This window comes from Trichoplax adhaerens, genomic scaffold (genome assembly GCF_000150275.1).
Source record: "Trichoplax adhaerens TRIADscaffold_3 genomic scaffold, whole genome shotgun sequence".
NCBI classification, from domain to species: domain Eukaryota; kingdom Metazoa; phylum Placozoa; class Uniplacotomia; order Trichoplacea; family Trichoplacidae; genus Trichoplax; species Trichoplax adhaerens.
Genome location: NW_002060945.1, coordinates 3,496,004 through 3,517,587, shown reverse-complemented (window position 1 = coordinate 3,517,587; position 21,584 = coordinate 3,496,004). Strand labels below are relative to the sequence as shown.

The 21,584-nt window shown below is 32.7% G+C and overlaps 3 protein-coding genes across 3 annotated transcripts; 2 read left to right on the top strand and 1 right to left on the bottom strand.

Moving 5' to 3' along the window:
• Nucleotides 1-2,435: 2,435 nt before the first annotated feature.
• Nucleotides 2,436-4,157, bottom strand: TRIADDRAFT_50007 (uncharacterized protein; the record flags this gene model as incomplete). The annotated part of the gene is made up of 5 exons (XM_002110382.1): nt 2,436-2,465; nt 2,782-2,854; nt 3,460-3,487; nt 3,790-3,885; nt 4,130-4,157. The coding sequence occupies 5 exons, from the start codon at nt 4,155-4,157 to the stop codon at nt 2,436-2,438; spliced, it is 255 nt and encodes an 84-aa protein (XP_002110418.1).
• Nucleotides 4,158-7,546: 3,389 nt separating this feature from the next.
• Nucleotides 7,547-10,598, top strand: TRIADDRAFT_1653 (uncharacterized protein; the record flags this gene model as incomplete). Its single annotated transcript, XM_002110902.1, has 8 exons — nt 7,547-7,794; nt 8,745-8,939; nt 9,148-9,306; nt 9,533-9,584; nt 9,738-9,844; nt 10,022-10,130; nt 10,233-10,342; nt 10,487-10,598. Coding segments are annotated over 8 exons (1,092 nt in total), but the record flags the coding sequence as incomplete, so codon positions are not given.
• Nucleotides 10,599-14,148: 3,550 nt separating this feature from the next.
• On the top strand, nt 14,149-20,515 carry TRIADDRAFT_54391 (uncharacterized protein; the record flags this gene model as incomplete). Its single annotated transcript, XM_002110901.1, has 9 exons — nt 14,149-14,319; nt 17,304-17,340; nt 18,215-18,364; nt 18,656-18,690; nt 18,812-19,000; nt 19,101-19,175; nt 19,951-20,026; nt 20,182-20,308; nt 20,419-20,515. The coding sequence occupies 9 exons, from the start codon at nt 14,149-14,151 to the stop codon at nt 20,513-20,515; spliced, it is 957 nt and encodes a 318-aa protein (XP_002110937.1).
• Nucleotides 20,516-21,584: the final 1,069 nt, after the last annotated feature.

Here is a 21,584-nt window from a genome sequence, read left to right as displayed (position 1 = left end):
AGTAAACGTAAAAGTGCATCTTGGTGCCTTACAAGTGGATGGCTAACTGTAAGTCAATTACTCTGTATTTATATATTGGATACGAACTGCTGTAGCAACTGTGCTATTTATTTAATTAAAATAATTTAATCTAAAGAAATTTTTTATGACTAACATATGCAACGATATTTTAATTTATAGATTAATTTATCACCAAATATTATAAAAGAAATACATATCTCATCAAATTTAAAGAATTTCATAGAGCGAAGAGATGATCAAGTGAATTAATTTAAGAAAAGTCCTCTAATTACAGCATTTCTATACATTCTATTACACCATGCTTATACGAAATAGTCGTATGTTGCTTGTGGTGTTAAAAGTTGAAGGTATCGTGTTAATAATTTAAACTATTTCTTAAGAATATTGGTCCTTTGTCTTATCATATATTAAAAAATTGAAGGAGAGCTAACTATCTAATTATAGTATTTATAACAGCTGCAATGGCATAAACGCTTTAACTTGCGAAAATTACAGCAAATAATGATAGATAAATAAATGTATATGACAGTTTCATTTCCTTATTTTATTGCAACTACCTCATCCTATTTACATCAACATTAGCTCTACAGTATTCCGTGTCGATGTAAAAAATTCCACAAAGATTCTTATTTATGATCTATCTACTGCTCTTTCGCATTACTAGATATTATTTATTTTCCGAAATATTGATAATTTATTATCCATTGATATCGTGACGTATGGATTCAGTCATATTACCATTTTTACGATACTAATTTATTGCTTACATGATAGCTATAGTACCAACTTGTTGATTTATGATTATATTCTATGTTTAAAATTAACTGTTTTGACAATAGAAGTGATCTTTTGACTTATTTATGTGTAAAAGATACTTAACTCAAGATTTAAAATAATGTAAAGCAAGCTAAGATTTCATACTTTTGAAGGTTAATTGATATTGGTTAACGTCGACTGTTTTTAAAGTTCAAAAATTTAAGATTTTTAAGGCAAATGGCAACTATTGTAAGCTGAAATTTTTTTGTCGTAATAGAGATACTATAAGAATGTAATTATATATGCAAATGACGAACTATAGCTCTCGTTATTGTCAGACTATTCATAGCTAATAATTTAATGAAGAGAGGATTAGAGAGAGCACACACATTTATTATATGGCTGCCCTAAAGTATATATTAAGCTAAGATTGCATTTAAAACTGTGTGCTGTAATTTTAAAGTAGTATAAAGAATACAGATTTGAAATTGTACTTCCCATGTTTGACATTCAATATTTGAATAAAGAGACCTACTACGAGAGTAGGTGAGATTAATCTTCTTATGATTGCCATCTATTTCTGCTTAAAATGATTTGTATTGGTACTATTTAAGATTAAAATTACAATCTATTGCATGATTTTACTCTAGTGCAGTGATGATATCTGTTAATAGTTGTACCGTATGCGCAGTTAAGTATACGCGTATTTCGATGAATGATATCGGTATCCGATTCGTCGTTGTTAGTCTCCATAGATAAATATCTATTCCAGCTTTATGTTATTGCATGACACTACAGTAATAGCTTGTTCATTAATAGATTGCAGGTGTATCCTAGTCTATTGTGACATGATTTAGTAACTTGAGAACTTGGAAAATTTACTTTAAAATCTTAGGTATTTAAATAGTATACAATACTAGCATTAAAGTGAACGCATTATATTTACAATACATAATAAGCATCGAAAGAAGTATTCTGTGTTTGCATAGTTACTTAACAGGAGATGACCGTGTAGAGAGTATAGGGTCTCCTTTGGAGTTACAATTACTCGTTTTGGACGAAAAGTTTGTCATCTAGACATAACAAGGGAATTTCAATCGTACAGATGCATCAATTTATTAAAAGAAGTACCCAAACTCTTAATACAAACGAATGCCAAATCATTGCATCGCTTCCATTTAAAATACCCTCCAATAATAATATATGAAACAGACAGTGTTTCATCGATCAGGAAATGTTACAATATAGTGCTACAACAGATGAGATTTGGTGAAAAAAAATTATTATAAACAGGTTCCTATAATTAGGCTACGGTAGAAGATAGCATAATCTGTCATAGTTGTATTTCAATAATTCAATATGATAGGTTCGCGCGTACCAGTAAGAAAAGGTAATACCAATAATGTAAATTTTATACAAATTATATCATTAAAGTCCTATAATTTAAATAGTGGCTAACGTAGTAAATCGATGCTAGATAAGTTTCTTATCCAAAATCATCAATCCTGTGGTCCCCTGTAAAGAATGTTAAGGACTAATAGAAAATTTCATCTTTGCTTATACTTGCAAGTAAATAGAATATTAGAATAACAACATAAGCCGTTACATACGCGTCTAGTTAACGTACGATAAGAGTTAAAACTTTAATACATAACGCATTAGAAAGGATACTCTCCACCAGGCACCATCTAAAATATTGCAATAAAACGCATAAATATAGAAGGTGAGACTGATTATTTTAGGTGAAGTGGTGATTTACTTCATTAAAACGCAGGCACAACTTGCAATCAGTAGTACTGCATAAATAGCACGGGAATATAGTACAGCATGCAACTGTTAGTGTAATTATTGTAGTCTTTTAGGTATGATTAAAATGTTTCATAGACAGTTCATCTTACATGCTAACAATGTAGTAAATTTTCACAATGTTGTAACTTACAAGATAAACTATTCTTACGAGTTGTAAGAATAATAGGTGAACGTATTCTAGTTGAATTGACTTACCATAGTAATATTATTTCCATTTAGCAGGATCTGATCGAGTTTTGTAACCCTTCGTCCATCTGCGGTCGTCTCGCTGAAAACATCCATTGCGTGTAAATTAGAGACAACAAAAATTGGTCTAGTCGCAAGTTTAAACTGCAAGAGAGTTTCAATGTCTTGGCTTCTAAGTTCTACTGATACTCAGTAATTTATCGCCCGAAGACAGCATAATTCTGTAAAGTATCGCTATAGCTGATAAATGCTACAATGAAATCGGTCAGATAGTGTACGAATGAGTTTCCAAGTAATTTGTAGTTGATATTTCCTCTAATAGAAATTAGTATACAGTACTAATCCTTGATTTCAATCACGTCAGTGAATGGCGTTACAGTGTAGTATAATCATGAAGGAAAGATTTTCCACCTGAGATACAGGCAAAAAACTGTCTTTCCTTATATGACATGTAACATTAGAGCTTGAATACTAATTGCTGATTGCAATCGAGGTTACTAACCATAGTGTAGTTGATTGATCATTACATATTCAAGTTGAATAGACTATCATTCGTACGTATCATTGGTACAATAAATAATTATTAACCTATAGTAATAATTACGAGATGCTAAAATTATGATTACTGATGTTATTTCCATTTGAGAACTGGTTGAAAATTAATTCTAAATCATTGCAGTTACTTACTATTCCGTGACGTCTTCTAATACCATATCTGATCGATGGAGTTGAGGATCATTTCAAGTCATACGTAAAACTCTAAGTTCAACTTGTACTCATGGATAATTACGCGTAAGTAGTCAATTTTCCCCTCAAAATAGACTTATTTAGCAAAGTTATAAATGAATGTAATCTCTTTTCACTTGAAGAATATCCTATAATTCACTGCATGCATACGCGTCGATTGTACAATACTGTATATCTTTACGCTGTTAGCCCTGTCTATGTTGGCTAATGCTAATTTGCACAAAAAGAAATCGCTGACAGACAGCCAGGTGCAAACTGCATGAAGGATACTGACAAAGTCATCAAAGCCTAATAAGGTACCCACGACTTCCTTATCACTTTTCATGATGATATGAATTCTTGAGCCAATACATTTATCGATAAGTTCTATAATAGAAATGAGCAAAAGGAAGAATTATCGTCAAGCATTACCATATTTTGAAATGGATTCCTCTCTAGTCACATGGCAAATAAATTGTTGTCGCCACGACGCAATGGCTACAAGTACTGTACAATTCTATCCCTAAGTTTCATTTTTGAAGACATTTTACAATCAATCATTGACTACTTAGAAATAACTGAGTATAACTATGATGATCGTTGGAAAGCTTTATTACTATACACTTCAAACCTAAAGGTAGTAATTGCGATCCCGCCATTTTGATCGTTGCAGGCTGTTTGCAGTTGTGGGTCTCTTGTCCGATATTTGCTTTAGCTTGAACTAAGTTGCTAAGGAGACTGCGTGAGCAGACTTCATACAATGATGGAGTATGTGTATGATACCTCAAAGCTGTACAGTACTATAAGCTGTTATTAGCCTGCAAAGTTGGTTTGGTGCAGGTATGGTGGACGGTTTCATCGGTAGCGTAGAGTAGAATGACCGAAAAAACGATAAGCTAGCACATTATTTTGTACTGTGGTCATTTCCTGTCGCATCTCTTTCTATTTAGTAGTCCCTGATACCAGGGTCCTTCAAATTTGACATTTTTAGATCCGTAAAAGAGGAACTTCTAGCAAAGAAAGAGAAACAGACAGAGTGCTCGTCATCACTCAATATGTCCAGTGTATCTACTTAAAACATAGTGTTTACCGCATAGTAAGTACTATGATGATCTTCGTCCTGATGGACTGCTCTAACATACGGACAATGGGACAGTGGGACACCGCCAAAAGTGTGCGGACGAGAAACCCTAGTGGCGGCACCGATCATTCTACTGGTCTTTCCACGATTGTAGTGGAGTAGTTACTGGTTTTGCCATGGAGTATTATTCTTTATCGTCCATGCTTTTCTACAACTATGTACAGTATGTAGTGAATGCGGTACATTAGTACTACCATGAACTACTAAATGGTTGCATACAGTAAACTGTGAATAGATGCGGAACCAGCAACTTGTAATGTCTTACTAGTTGCAGGTGCCACATCTATTCACAGTTTCACTATTAGTCTTGCAAGTTCCTGTGTACAACTGTATACAGTACAGTATGCGCTTAGTTCTTGCTTTCGTTCCATCCCTAGGCCTGAGTTGTATCGTAGCTCCAACACGGTCAATATGCCGCGGTTAAAATACCGCCGGACGGAATAGCCTATCCAGAAGGTACAATACAATACTGTAGTAGCTACGCTACAGTACAGTACTGTACTGTAGGGTAGAATCATACTGTACTGTACAGTACTGTACTGTAGCTTCTTTTCTGTTGTTCAAGATGAAATTTTGCTGACTGCGCGCTTTCGTTCTCCTATCCTCAATAGTCATTAGCGTTGTGTACGTTTGGTAATTTAAAGACGACTTAAAGGGAAGAGATGAAAAAAGTGGTGAAAAAGATTCACTGAAACGTTAGTATGTCTGAAACGATACATTACTGTGCTACGTTAATACGTTCTAATTGTACGGTACTTCAGCTATCAGATGTATCCTACGTTTTACCTATATATAGAATGGGAACAATATGTCAGTACAGACTTGATTGGAGGTCAATGGAGGATTTCTGCTGACCTTTAATTGCAGCACTCGTACGATTCTCTCTCGATGACATATCTATTTAAATAAACAAAAAAACCGAACCTCTTTTTTTTGACTGTAGTTGCCCTTATGTGACAGATAGACATTGGACACGGTTGATCGATTACTTTTAGGCAGTCAAATGACTTGCTATCGTGCTAGTGAATGGGTACTGTAGTACCGGAAGGTATTCGTTTTTTTTTAGTAGTCCAGCACAATAGTCTATGGTAGAAGACTCCAGTACTCACTCATTGAATGAAAGAGTCGATTGTAGTGAAAATTCCAGAAGGAACAGCAGATTATTCTACGTAGTCTGTTCATCCGAACAAGGAGTTTTAGAATTCTCCTAGAAGTCCTTCATTGGAAGGACGATACCTGGCCAAGCCAAGGATCTCCCTACATTGCGGACATCCTATACTGTAGGCTCGGTCAATAATGCCGTATGATCGAGATGATTACATCATGCTCTTCCTAGTTCGGTACGGTACTACTGTACCGTACAATACTTTCGACTGTAACACACAGTACGTTGCACCGTAACATGCTGTACTGTACTGTACACTGTACGTTGGCAGTTCTACTGTACACTACTGTACACTGTACAGTAATGCGTTATGCAGTGGGAATAGACCTGACGTGGGAATATCCTTTCAATATTACTATGCAAATCCACTTTTCTTTTCCTACTAACTGTACTGTATACTGTAGTACTGTACTGTTCCATTATTCAATAGCTACAATACTGTAATAATCCAGTTCAATCAGTAGCTACGGTTACAGAAAATACAGTAGCTAGGACTTCCAATGAATAAATGAAAATGAAAAGGGACGTCTTCAGGCGTATTCAATTACAGTCATTTTACTGGTTGCTAGCAGTCGTAGAGTTGTTGACAATAGGGTTGAATGCGCCACAGACTTAAAGGGAAAAGTTCTCACTATACGTACTGTACAGTACAGTGTACTGTACTGTATGGTCGACGCTGTACAGTAGAGTGTACAGTACATCATACTGTAGTGTAACGTTCAGCGGACAGACTCTAACGCAAAAAGTCTCCCGTGCTCAACAACGTTCATTGACTATTTGCTGTTCGGGCAAGTTGGCACATCTTCAACCAGTCTATTTAAAAATCTTCATTTTCTCAGTCATAGTCCAATTGGATTGAGCAATTTGTTCTTCCTTGCAAAAGATCGAAAAACATTGCTTGAGGATCTAATTTCCATTGGATTTGGACACCAGCAGTTTGATACAAAAGTGCGGTAAGTTTTTGATTGTAGTTCGGTCAAGAGCTTTTCAAGTGTTTTATCGACGAACGATAGTAGCTTCAAAGTAGGATAGTCGTTGTTGGCAATACTGGAGAACAGACATGATAAACGAGTAAACCAATATAGAGTACGTGATCGTAGTTTACAAGGCACAAAAAAAGGAGACGTAACGGATTATAGCCACATAACTGATCGTCTACCCGCAACCACCTTAAAAAAAAATAAATATAATAATATCATCTATCTTGGATCTTTTTCTTTTTCAAAGGATCCTTCAATTGATTGTTATTGTTTTTGTTTTTTTTATCTTCTTCCTTTTAGATAGCTATCGCTATAAGGAAATCAAGATATTTTTAGACGATCGATCATTTCTCGTGCTTGTATAGATTATTCCTTCCTTTCCATTCAATATTAATAGCCCCTGGAGTTTAATTTACAAATCGAGTTGGTATTGACCGTGGACTTGTATGTACACATATCTGCCCCGCGCACGTCGATGAAACTATGGCAGCTGGGTCGGAAGACGGTGATCAACCTGTAGACGATAATAAATCATTTCATACCATTACGTTAGACTCTCCTGATAAACCTGTAACCTATCACGCTCTCAAAAATGAATCTGTACCCCGTAATCATCATGATGGCTATCATCAAGATGCCAATGTTGATGACGAAGATCACGACGAAAAGAGCAATCAAACCAATCTTCTTGAGCCTGTAGTACGTGTAGTCAATGATGGGGTATTTATTGGAAAAGCGAAAACTAGCTGGTGGGATCAAGTCATTACTGGATGTTTCCGACCTATTTGGTCGGTAGTTGTAGGCCAAGATGGAAATGTGGAAACGGATGCATGGGAAGTGCCCTTTGAAGATCTTGGTGACTTAAAATGGTTAGGCTCAGGTTCTCAGGGAGCAGTTTTCCGTGGAGCACTACATGGTCAAAATGTGGCAGTCAAGAAAGTGCGTGATGAAAAAGATATCGATATCAAACCTTTACGCAAATTACAGCATCCCAATATTATTCGCTTTCTGTAAGTACAGTACTATAGCCTATACATAGGAAAAGTGGTTTGGATATTGAAGGAATAATAACTTTGCATTCAACAGCTGATTGGATACCCTTTCATTTTTTCTCCCTGCTACCTGTATGAAAATTGTCTTCTTTCATTCTTGATCTTACTGTACTCCTATACTGTATCAAAGTTGTATACTGTTGGTCAAAGTAACCCCAGTTGTTATTTCTATATAGACATGACTATCACTATCTTAGTATTGTATGGGTAGCTATACCGATAAAGCCATAACTACGCGTAGGCGGCTCCTAGCCTACAAGTGATAAAAAAAGAAAGAAAGATCGATCTTGAAGTGCGGCCTTTTGCCTAGGCTTAGGTCATCAATTGCTTCCGCTTTTATTTGACTTGATGGCTGTAGAAGCTTAGCAGTCAACATACTGTACAGTAATATCATGACGATAGAACAGGACCTGCTAGATGTCATTACATTCGTACACTTTTTAACTTAAAACGAATAATACTTTTAGCAGCAATAGATGATCTTTTATCAGGCCGTAACATAGATCAGAATTGACTGTTACCTTATCAAGATTTAAGATTTTAAACTTTCCGATTTGTTGCTATACTGTCATATTCGATACAGTCTGATAAAACATTCTGCAGTACACTGAATTTTCTTCAATTTACGCGTATGTGATGACTTGCTTATTAAGCTACTCGTTACAGTCCATAGTTAAAATTATCGCTGCTGAACCAGACAGATAAGCATCACTTATAAAATACATGTATATTATGAATTAATTAATTATATTTTAAATCAACTAGGCAATAAATGATCTATATTTATGTTAAAAAACTGAATCGCTCTTTAAGTTAAAAACAAAGTGATCACTATTATCTTCTCAACTTTATATCAGTACGCCCTCTGTACTGTACTTAACACATGAAATCCTTCAATCATTATGTAGGGGCGTGTGCGTAACAGCACCTTGCTATTGTATCATTATGGAATATTGCTCCAATGGTGCTCTTTACGATCTTATCCACCAAAGGAAACGAGAATTAGTCCCGACCTTGATTATCAAATGGGCTAAAGAATTGGCCAGTGGAATGAATTATTTACATAGTCATAAAATTATACATCGCGACTTGAAATCGCCCAAGTATGATATTTTGTCCCACTTTTAAACTTTCATTTTAGAATTGCCTTATGCTGTGATTACATAAATGTTATTTAATTTATTATGGCAAATCACTTTAACATCAATAATGTGCACTAGGATTGTATTATAGAAATCTACAGTATTTTAGTACTTTACAATTATACTAATTCGATAATAATAATAACCCTATTTTCTCATAACGTTATAGCGTGCTCTTAAGTAACGAAGACACGTTAAAGCTCTCAGATTTTGGTACTTTTACACTCTTGGGAGAAAATAGTACAAAGATGACCTTTGCTGGTACTGTAGCATGGATGGCGCCAGAAGTTATTCGTAGTGAACCTTGCTCAGAAAAAGTCGATGTATGGTAAGCTTGAAGTATTCAATCTTACCTAGACTCGTTCTTGGGGTAGCGATTAATTATAGTTAGATTGAAAGCACTACAAATTCGTGCAATAGAAGTGTTTCCTTAGATATCTCTTGTCATTTAGATAAAATTATAAAATGTTTTCTTTTTGGGTGGATCCAAATTACACTTATCACAGTCAATTGGTAATACTGTCCATGTAATACATTCTCTTTACCTGTTATAGGTCATTCGGAGTGGTATTATGGGAACTCGTTACCGGTGAAATCCCGTATAAGGTTAATTTGTCTAATGTCAAAGTACTAGATATCTAATTATTTAAATGTTACTAATTTTCTATCATTTACGGCCTAAAATCAACTGTCACTTTAGTTTTAGAATAAGCATTTTGCTTTAATTGCATTTCTAAATTATCGATTCTATTTTATTAGGACGTACCATCGGCTACAATTATGTATGGTGTTGGAACTAATAGTTTGCAGTTACCAATACCATCCACCTGTCCAGATGGTTTAAAGCTATTGATGAAAGTCTGCTGGTAAGTTTATCGGTTGTCGATATATTATGATCATATAACGTTGAATAATTGATCATTGAAAATTAATGTACGTTTATTGTTTCGCTGTAATGGAACAACTGCACTAGATACTAAATGTATTAAGATATTTAGCACTTCCTAATAATTAATTATTTATGCTAATGGAAAATAATTTAGGAATGGTAAACCTAGAAATCGACCTTCCTTCCAGCAGATTTTATCTCACTTAGAAGTTGCTTCTGTAGAATTTTTATCCGTTACTGACGAATCACATCAACAAAATTTGGTAAATATCCTCTGTTTTTATTGAAGTTGTCGTTACTAACTACGTAGAGTTATCTATTTGTATTATTGTTTTCAATTTAACTTGTTTATCTTTAATGTGCAGAGTCGATGGCGAGAAGAAATTAAGCAGACCTTTGAGAAAATAAAAAGTCGTGGACATAAATTGCAAGAATTAGATGAAGAATTACTTAGAAAACGCCGCGAAGAATTAAGGTATTATAAAATACTAAATTCTTTATTTCTGTAATGTAACACGTCATTAAAGTATTTATTATGGTACCAAATATAACAGAGTGAACATTCTATTTGTAATTGCGTTGATTAATTACTAATTTAGCAATTGTAATTCTTTCAAAGTCATGCTGAAGACGTTCGAAAATTGTATGAAGAAAGATTAAGTAAGGCTAACGATTTGTATGATCAGTTAAGCCTTTACATGACTCGACTTGATAGTAAGGCGAACGAGGTCAATCAGCAGACTGATAAGAAAGGCAATCTTCTGTCGACGCGACCGAAAGAAAAGGCGAAACCAGGCTATGTTGTTAACTTCAACTTATCCAAGGTCTTAAAAGATCTTCGCATCGAACCTGGGAAAAACAGGAATCGTACTAAGAGTAAGAGTTTCTCTCACAAATCGCCTAGTGCATCTAGATTGCCACCTTTTAACGCTACGAAAAAATCTCCAACCAGTAAAAGATCTCTAAGAGATAGGAAAAGTTCAAATGCGTTAAGAGAGAAACGATCGCCAAGTCATTTACGAGAAAAGCGTTTATTCAATCGTGATAAGAAGTTAACAGAGAATCATCGACGACATACGTATGAATTTTCTACACTTAACAATATTGGTGATTCATCATCTGAGAATGAAAACATAGCTATTACCAGGGATTCTTCGAAATCGAGTGGAGTTGGAATGGATACGACATCAAATTCCGGTCAAAATGCCGCCCTGAATGATAACAGTCGCCCAATCAACATTTATTATTCGTCTTCCTCAGACGAGCGTGAAGGGTGTGGTGATTCAGATTATGAAAACAGGTGTTCAGATCAAGACTTAATATCTGCTGATGAAGGAGTTGCCGAGAATAAGATTAAAGCTATCCAAAGTATTATATCTTCGGATGATGCTAATGCTCCGTTAAGTGGCCACACTTCGTCCTGTGATTCTAATTCTTCTATCGAAATTCAGTCGAGTGATGATGATAAGTTTGAAAACGTGAAGAGAAGAAATCGCAAAGGAAAGCGTTCATTGCGTAAGCGAATACCTTTATCTATCAAGGTCGATGAAAGTACATCCATATTGGGAACTCCAAGTACAACTCCATTTTCATCTCCTTGTTCTTCTGCAGTAGAAATAGATACCCCTGGACGTCACCCTTTTGAGGTAGGCAGATAAGTGGTAAAACTTAACATTCTACATGGTATTCTATTAAAGGAAATATAAAGTGGTATAATTTCTGATTAATGAGTGATACATTTAGTATTGTGTTATTGAACCCTATTTTAATTTGATTTCAGCCTGTCTTTTTATCGACCTTAGAAGCCGACTCAGGTCCGGTAGGAATATAGAGATTGCCTTTTTAGGATGGACGCTACAGGATCGAATAGATGAGAGATCCTGCACTTTTAACTTTCGTTGTTTTATTACTCTCGACAACATATCATGTTGTAATATTCACCACCGATGTGGTGTTTCGATTTTGATTAATCCGTCATACTAATTACTGATATTGCGCCGTAGTTCCCGATACAATTTGCGTAGATTGTACATTTTACTATTAACCTGACATAGATGATTGATAGCGCAATGCGACAAAGAGGATCTTGTCATTGGTCTTCCTTTTATAATTGCAACAAGTTGGTCAATGTAATTTCAAATACTATACAATATTCGTTACTTTAAGATAACTGAATCCAGTATAAAGCAACAAAAACTGTTAGCCAACAATAAATTTAGAAAATTTATACTGCTACAGTTCGATAGTATAACAGAAAAAAATTTAAGTTGTTTTTGTTAAGTCTGCCTCGATAACTTTGGTTGCTGTGAGATTTCATTGATATGATTACAGTTGGTCGCCATATAGTTATCTATGAAATAGATAATTCTTATTATAGCGTTGATTATACCAGAGATATTAAATTACAGTTCAGAGATCGACTTGTATTCTTCTGTATGGTACTGTACCATATTGTAATATATGCTTTATTAACAAATTTAACATTGTGCTAATTTTTTCAGATCGCTTATACTGTAAACTCTAATTTTGCTTATGTGACTGGGAAGTTTTATCTAAATATCTGGATAAAACTGCCTATTTATGCTAATTCTTGATGCGTTATGATTTAATTTGATTAACTTGACTTGCTCATCGGCTGTATTATCTTTGTTATAAACAAATTGAACTTTTAACTTATACTAGTTGGTCTTTCTTGCGTATCATATTGAAATTTATTACTTTCGTAAACCTAACCGCATGGAACGAAATGAAACATGATGGCAGTATCTCTTAATGAGCAAGATATTACCAACTTTCAATTTACTTTACGTTTATCATAATTATAAAATATTTGTCTCGGCTATTTATTAATGCTATTAATGTAATCATTTCATGCAAATTACGATACTCTACAGCACGATTTTTGAAATTTATATTAATTGTTAACAATATTTATGTATCTGCGGAAATGACGATGTATAAGCGTTTTACTTTACTTTCTATTACTTTGAAGATGCTTATCTTAATAACTGTTTACTGTACTGTACAGTATAGCTGATAGTAATTAGTTTATTTGAATTCTAGATTTACAAAAATGAAAACAGTCTGCAAATTGATGTGGTATCTGTGTTACATCGTAGTACTTTTAACTACGTTAACATTGCACAGTGTACAGCAAGTACAACTAAAAATAAAATAGTTTAGCTAATTAATAATCTATATAGAATTTAGAATTTATCTAGATCCCTAGTCGTAAAAATAGAAAACATTTCTTTAAAGATGCTATCGACTTTAGGGGTTAACCTCTAAAGAAATAATGCTATTATTCTGTATACGGTTAAAGTTTACATTAAAATTTTAAAATATTCTGCGCGAGCGTACAATGTGCGAACATCGTGCAGTGAAGATAATACAAAGTAAAAGATACAAAATATAGTACGCGAAGGATCGACTAATATTTAAATAAGAGTGATCTTATTTTTGTAAAAACTTGGAGTTAGGTCCATGTATTGGTATCCCTGCCTACAGTACAAGCCTGGCAGGTGCAATGCATATCATAAGAAAATTGGATTAAGATTAGAGAGAAAATCGACCGAAGACATATTGAGAATCTACGATTGTACGTCATTAAGGGACGGTAATGATATCCTAACGACTAAGTAGAAGGATCAAGATTACTCTGAACAATTTAAGATCACGCTGTATGAAATCTAGATTGAACGCAAGGAGAACTTCCACTACAAATAGAAAGATTTACATCGGCAACTTTTAAAAGCTATTTTTGGTATTTAAGCGTATCCAGCACTCTGATGAGTCTTTAAATTCTTATTTTCGAGATTACCAATATCTATTGAATTTTTTATCATTGTCATTAAGCTCTACAGCTAGCTGTTACTATAGATTTTATTGGCCATCTTCAATGTTGATATTTATGCTTGTTATTATTATTATCATTATACACTCATAGATTTTCTTCCCACATCAACAAAAGGTCAATTAAACACACCTGACGAAGTCATGGAGACAGCCCCACCTAACTCATCGTAATTTGATTTATTTTCTACGCCATTCCATACATAGAAGTTCGATTATGTTTTTCTATTATATAAAAACTTAGACTATTTATACGAGTAGACAGTTGCAAACAGTATTGTGCAGTCGATGTAGTCACCATTAACAAACCTGCTAACTACTTTCCTTCATTATTATCTATCCCATTTTTCGCTGAATTATTTCTCTACGTTTTCAACGTTAAGCCGATTAATTACTTTTAAGGCACAATATTCAACTAATAGGTAGACTATGGGTAATAAAGCAACCAAATTGTCCTTACCTGAAAATATTTCCTTAAATAATGTAACGGCAATCGTAACTGGTGCAAACCGCGGTATCGGCTATGGGATTACTCTAGCTTTGGCTCGAATGGGTGCTACAGTAATTTTAGCATGTCGGTCTCAAGAAAGTGCTAAAGAGGTAACGAATTCTCTACATTGGAGCTAAGTACAATCATTATTGCTTCACAGGCTTTATTCTTTATATACGTCAACGTCCGGTAAAATTATAACTGTTTAGTAGTAAGATTGGTATGCAAGAACCATAGTAAAGATGCAATGCGCATATCTGTATCTATGTTCTAAATTTTTATTCGATGTGCGTTATCGTATATCTGGCTAATGGCTGATAAGTTAGAATAATTATTAACACTAGTACTGAAAAAGAGATATTGAATGTGTTTATGCATTTTTTAAATTGCAGCACTTGGCACATTAAACCTATCTATAACTTCGATACTATTGTGGGAGTGAATATCTGCCTATATTTGAGTAGATTACAATAATTTCATTCGAGGTATCTTTCATTCTCTACCTTTCTAATAATTAGCAAGAATAGAACCACTCGGTAATAAGGCTATAAGATCATCACGCATAATAGTATGGTAATACGTGAAGTTATTAAACTTAAACACATCGATGTGTGCTATATGTATAAGCACACAGACTAAGTTATTTACTCCGATAATACGATATACGTAAACTGAACGCTGCTCTACCATATTTATTTTCTGATCTACACGATCGCATAATAAGTCTTTAAGTCTTCAATAAATGCCTGCTACTATTAAAATATCAAATTAGCTTATGAATGGGGAATAGTTTGTACCACAACTATAATTTTTTGCGATCTAGCTAGCCAAATAGTTAAAGCTGTTAATGAACGCCTAATCTTATACCCATTCCCTAATTTTGAATCCAAGACAGTTTACGATTTAGAAAAAGAAAAGGTGTGCAAATATCCGATCCCTAGCTTCAAACTCGAAATGTTGTAAACCATTTGAACATCGACTAAAGAAAAAATAGTCTCCAAATGATTGAAATAGTGATATTGGGTCGAAATGGATAGTAATTTATTTCACAGCCAATTAATAGATAAATCCAGTAGATTATAAATTCCAAGTGTTTAGTAATGCATTTTGTATACGGCCGAAGAAGCTCGAGATGACTTAGGTCAATTTCATGACTATCGAATTTAGCTTCGCATAAATGGGAAAGCAAGACCAACCTTGTGATTATATCGTCATTAATACGCATAGCGAATCGTGTATTCTCTGATTTTAGACTGAAAATAGGATTTAAAACAACATCGCTGCAGGTCATCCACCATAAGCTTTTTTTTCTATAACTGCCGATTCCATGTTGATCAAACCATTAAGAACAATTATTCATTACAGCCTTGATTATTTCATTGTTTCTTGATCTAATCAAAATTGAAGTTGTGAACTATTCATTGGTCTCTTCATTGTAGACATACCTTATTCCTATCTATTATTATTTATCTACCCAAGAGGAGAATTTCACTTCGCTTTAAATTACACCTTTCATTTGATATTAAGAATAACAAATATTCCTTTATAGATAGATTAACCTTATAATACACTATTTCTAGTAAGATTATTGCAAAAAATGATTCTGCAGTTGTCTAGTGTTGTTTCAATTTTTATCTATTTCATCAGGCAGTATTCAAATGGATATTGATATTGTACCGACTGAATTAAATCTATTTTATTATTGGTAAACATACTTTCATCATTTCATTTAAAGTTAACTACCTTATCATCTATCACTGATTCTATATAAATATTGATTTTTTTGGGGGAAACTTTCATTCATCATTTGGATTTGCAATTAATTGTGCGGCATGATTACGCATATCTTATAGACTAACCACTATCGAGATTAATTTCGCGATATTACGAATTTATACATACGAGTATTTATCCTTCAACAAATTAGCTTTTCAGTGCTACTTCTTTAAGCGTAATAACTGATTTTCCTATTTTGATAATTTTTGTTTATCATTTTTTAACGCTTTAATTACCTCATATCCCGTTGTTTATTTCTTGATTTATGGGTAACCTTAATAGCTTTATAGTACGTCTTCTAATTCTTATCCTAATTTATTTCCAATGGCTTTAGTTTACATTATTATAACACGGTCTCTATTTCTTGTAATAAATTAACCAACTACTACTGTAGTTGCCTAGAGACTCTAGTTATGAACAGATTCAATTTACGTCTTTCTTGCCCTAGCTTATTTTCAACAGCTCTAATTTCTTCATCGTAACATACCGTAATCTTTATTTGATGTAGCAAGTTAATAACTTAGTTTTCAATAAATTCGGATGTCTTCATTGTAGCTTGTTTTCTATTTGCTCTCACTATTAAGCCCTCGATTTGTAGCTTTTTAATGAATCGAATTTCAATTTTTGTCTTAAATTGTATCAACTTTTGCTTTAATACATTGGAAATATATCTACGAATAAGGTGATAAATTTATATATAGGACTATAAAAGTATTTATCGATTTAAATTAGAAATAATAAGCGTGAATGGCTTGATATAAAGTCTGTAGATGATGATTTTAACAAGTTTAAATCGACAAAATTTGAACTTGGCCATTAATTATGAGTTAGAGCTATGTATTTCATCTTGAACAACCCTGTTATTTACAGATGATTATTATTTTATTCATTCTTTCATCATCGCTACTGTTCTCGAGGACAATAAGGAAAAGCTTTTTGCGTGCTTATTTTTCTTATGGGGCTAATTATAAATCAAGATGCACATCTGGTTTCACTTAAAGCTCAATGTTTATACCTAGTCCATGATCAAAGTTCAAATTAGGAACAATGAGTAAAAATGTCATGATCAGTCAATGGCTATTTTGTAGCGAATAAAAATATTAATCAGTTATTCTAGTGAGGAAGACGACTCTAAATATAGTCGTGTTTTGTTCTATATGGAACATAAATTTAAATGTTAATTATTATTATTATTTAATCTTTAGTCATCACTAAATACGTAGTATATTAAATATCTAGTGTGGGAGTATATTATGTATATTGCCAAGCAATCTTAATAGTTTAGTACGTATACTAATACACGTTATATATTTTCCAGAGTAGGCGTAGCATACGAGAATATTGTATATTATGCGGTATGTGATACATCGCTATTTGATTATTAATTCACTTTAAGTATATAAATAAACACATTTTATACAACGAGGGTTAATATTTAATCTTATCACATACGAGTACTAATGTAAGCTATATATCCAAAAGTGGACGAATGTTATAAATATTAGTTTTATTCGATTGTTAAGTCATGTTAAATATCCCAAATAGGTATTCAATATATATGTATCATATTTTGTTATCGGAGTATTAATTCATGTTAAACATCTATTATAGAGGTATTTTTTAAATGTAGTTATTCGATTACTTATTCACATTAAACATCCAAGCCAAACGTATATTGTACACGGTACACCGCTATTTGATTTTTAATCTCTATTGATTATACAAAATAGACGTATTTTATGTATATATATATGTTATGGCCTCCCTAAGACCGATTTTTCCCCTTAAGATTGGTCATAATGATACTCAGCCTTGTCATATACTAACTCTCACAATATTCCAAAGTGCACATATTCTGTTAATAATAATATATATAGAATATTGTCAAGTTGCATCATGAATTTGATCAAATTTTTTATTGCACAAATAATAATTTCATTGTCGATCTACATGGCAATATAGAGGACATCTTTAATCGCTTATTTGTCATTAAAATCTAATTTGAATGTTAGGCAATTGAAAACCTTCAGCTGGAACATAAATCTCTTTGGGAAAACAATAATGAAGGCAAATTTTAAAAATCTATTCTACTTTACAATAATGTAAAACATATCGATGATTTCAAATAATTTCTATCTTATAATTTGACCGGTGAATCCATCATATGAAATTTTTAAGTTATCTAAAGCCTTAATTTATAATCTATTTATATTATTTACAACTGAATAGAGGAAGAATTTCAGGAACTGAAATTACAGTTTATGCCCTTGGATTTGAGCTCGTTAAGATCTATTTATAAATTTATTGAAGACGTCAAGTCTTTAGACAAGCCAATTCAGCTATTAATATGCAATGCTGGTATTGGTAATGCTTCTCAAGGTAACTTTCACTGCATCTAAATTTAGATTAAAAGAGATTTCTTTGTTATAGACAGTCTAACATATATAATCGCTTTACACCAATATAAAGTATTTGTGATGCTCGTTAGACATCAGTATATTAAAATTGTAGTATCGGTCAATTGTCATTATATGATTCTAAAAAATTGATTTATTTTATATATGTTATCAATTATATTAAGTTAAGTGTAGTGGCTTTCAAATAATATAACCGTTCTATGAAATTGAATAATTGATTTATAGCGTAATTATACACCATTGATCATTCTAGGTTATACAGAAGATGGGTATGAAAGACATTTTCAGGTAAGTCTCCATTAAATTTTATGCTAAAGCTTATGGCCCATCTACTACAGAGCTACTCTACATTGTCATTATAAAAAGGATAAACATATTCTCTTGGTAAACTCTTTATCTATCCTACTAGATCAATTATTTAGGCCACTGCTTAATAGCACTTGAGTTACTTCCAATAATGAATAAGAGTGGTGAAGATATTCGAATAGTTCAAGTATCATCGCTCGCTCATTCAATGGGAAAATTAGATTTTAATAATGTTCAGGGCAATAAATCCTACTCACGAATACAAATGTATAGTAATTCTAAGCTCTTTCAAGTAAGTTACTGTTTTATATTATGGTTGAAATTAAAGTTTAAAGCTTTTAATCAAATATTTCTTATTAAGAACTCTTAATTGCTTGAAATCGATTTTGTAGATTATGTTCATGTTTTCATTACAACAAAAAATAACAGGAAGTAACATTGGGATATTATCTGTTCATCCAGGCGTAGTAAGTAAACTTAGTATAATTGCATCTTCAAGTATCGGAAATCTACTTTACAGTAGTTAATAATAAAAAGTAATTTCTCACAGCATATCTATAGAATAATACTTACTCTGCAATAAAAATATCATTACTTTACCAACGAATTGAGAACCCTTAATGTTCTGCATTTACTCGTGTTTACCGAGATTTAATTTTTTACCGTTTTCTACTTTGTGAATATATAGAGTTGATTATTTACTTTTTGCATAAACCATGACGATAAATGTGATATCAGTTTACAGTAGAAATTACCCGCATGTTAGAAGTTTCTATACATCTATGCAGTATGCCTATATCTAGTTTACTATCTAGAATACTCTCTTGCGAGTGGCAAGTACTTAATGTGTCTAGTCATCTTTCGTATACTTTGATAACTACTTGTTTTTAACCTGTTAATAACCTTCTCTTCTAATTGAGTTGCTTCATATACTTAGTTACCTTACGTGAAACTTAAGATAATTGCTTATTATAAATTATTGATCGCCGTCTCTTTAATCATTTGAAAGCATTTAATGTATACTATTTAATAATCTTTTGTATAATTTAGTAATTACTGATACTTATTATATTTATCAGAGTCATTTGCAAGTATTTAATAACTTTCATTACCTTCCATAAAAGTTGGAGTAGCAATTTCTTTTTAAATATTGTTAATCTTCTATTGCGAAGTCAAAGTATTTTTAGCTTTATTGTATCCCATAGTCGTTCATTTGTTTTAATATGATTGATATTACGCCAGGTTGCAACAGAAATTAATCGCAACTTTCAAGATTCATTCCTCTGGCGAAATTTTGACAATGTGTTAAAAGGAATTGGTAAATTTATTTACTTCATAATTTAACTTAATAGTCTGAACGTTATTGGTATTATGTAATTTTAAAATGTTTGCAAAATTCAATAGTAAAGCTCATTTGATTTAAATTGACTAAATATAGTACAATAAATTCACTGCCTCTCTTTTATCATTAAGGTATGATGAAGGATTGTAAAGACGGTGCAAGTTCCGCTATTATAGCAGCCGTTTCTCCAGCTTTTAAAGGGTGCAGTGGCATTTATATCTCAGATCGTAAATGTGTTGCAACATCGAAGCTATCTAGGTAATGTACACGCGTAACATTAGCGATACCAATTGCAATGCTGACAATGTGCTAGCTTTTAAAATATTTCAATAATTCTCTTTTTCTCTTCTATCTTCTTGATCAATTAGAAACACAGGACAACAGCAAAAATTATGGGACTATACTATCGGATTACTTAAAGAGTACTTAAGCGAGGAAAGCTTAAAATTTGTTGAAGAAAATTAAAGGCTAAAAATTGCTTTTACTATCAAAATACAAACGATTATTTTACCATAACCCGATGGAATGGCAAGATAGATGACGAAGCATTCGTTTGTAGTAGTAGTGTATAGAATAGGCTCGTATATTTCTAACGAATAGACGGTTTACTAAGATAGGCTAATACTATACATGCGCTATTGCTTTTACCAAAGATATTGATCAGATATTAATTTCTGTCGAAGTAAAAGGTACAATTTACCGATAACTGGAATTGAAATCAGTTAAAAAATGGCTTTCAAAGACTATACACGTCTTTGAATCCATCAAGCAAGATTTAGCCGATGTAGACTATTAGTTAGATGTTCATATTCAAGCATGTGATTTATATTATTGACAGTCGTATCACTAACTTAATATGCAATTTTGCGAAGAATCCCGTAGATATTCCTTTTGTATATTATGCTGTCATAACATTCTCGAATTATTACGTAGTAGCTATCATGCGTGTATCGTATTGGCTGAAAATTGTCTTGAAAATCATTGATGGAACATTATTTATAACTTTAGCATGCGGCTAATTATGTCTGCGGTTTCATAATTATTAATATAACAAGAACAATGTGCTTATTACTACTAAATCCTGTAATAATCGTGGATAATATAAATTATGTAATCAAGCATTGAATAAATCTTAAGCCATTATGTTATCGGAATTTATAAGAAAGTAGTTTTCTACTTGATTCTCTTCTATTCCATTTGTTTGCAATAGGACTTTCTTTTGATAGAATGTTGAGCAATTAGTCGAGTTAATATGATGAATTATAAAACTATGAATATTTTACATAGCACCAAGTTATAGCAGTGTAAAGTTAGTACGCTACAACTAAAGAACTTATAGAAGCAGATGTAAGACTATCAACAGGATTTTGTTCATATTGCAAATCTCTCGATGAGTAGTACTGTAAGTCTCTGTAGCTAATAATACTGACAATTCTGTGTCACATCAAAGGGTTGAGAAAAAGTCGACATTTCAATTATTCTAAAATTTTAATAAATCAATTTTCCGATGGAGAATAAGACATTTGTATCGTTA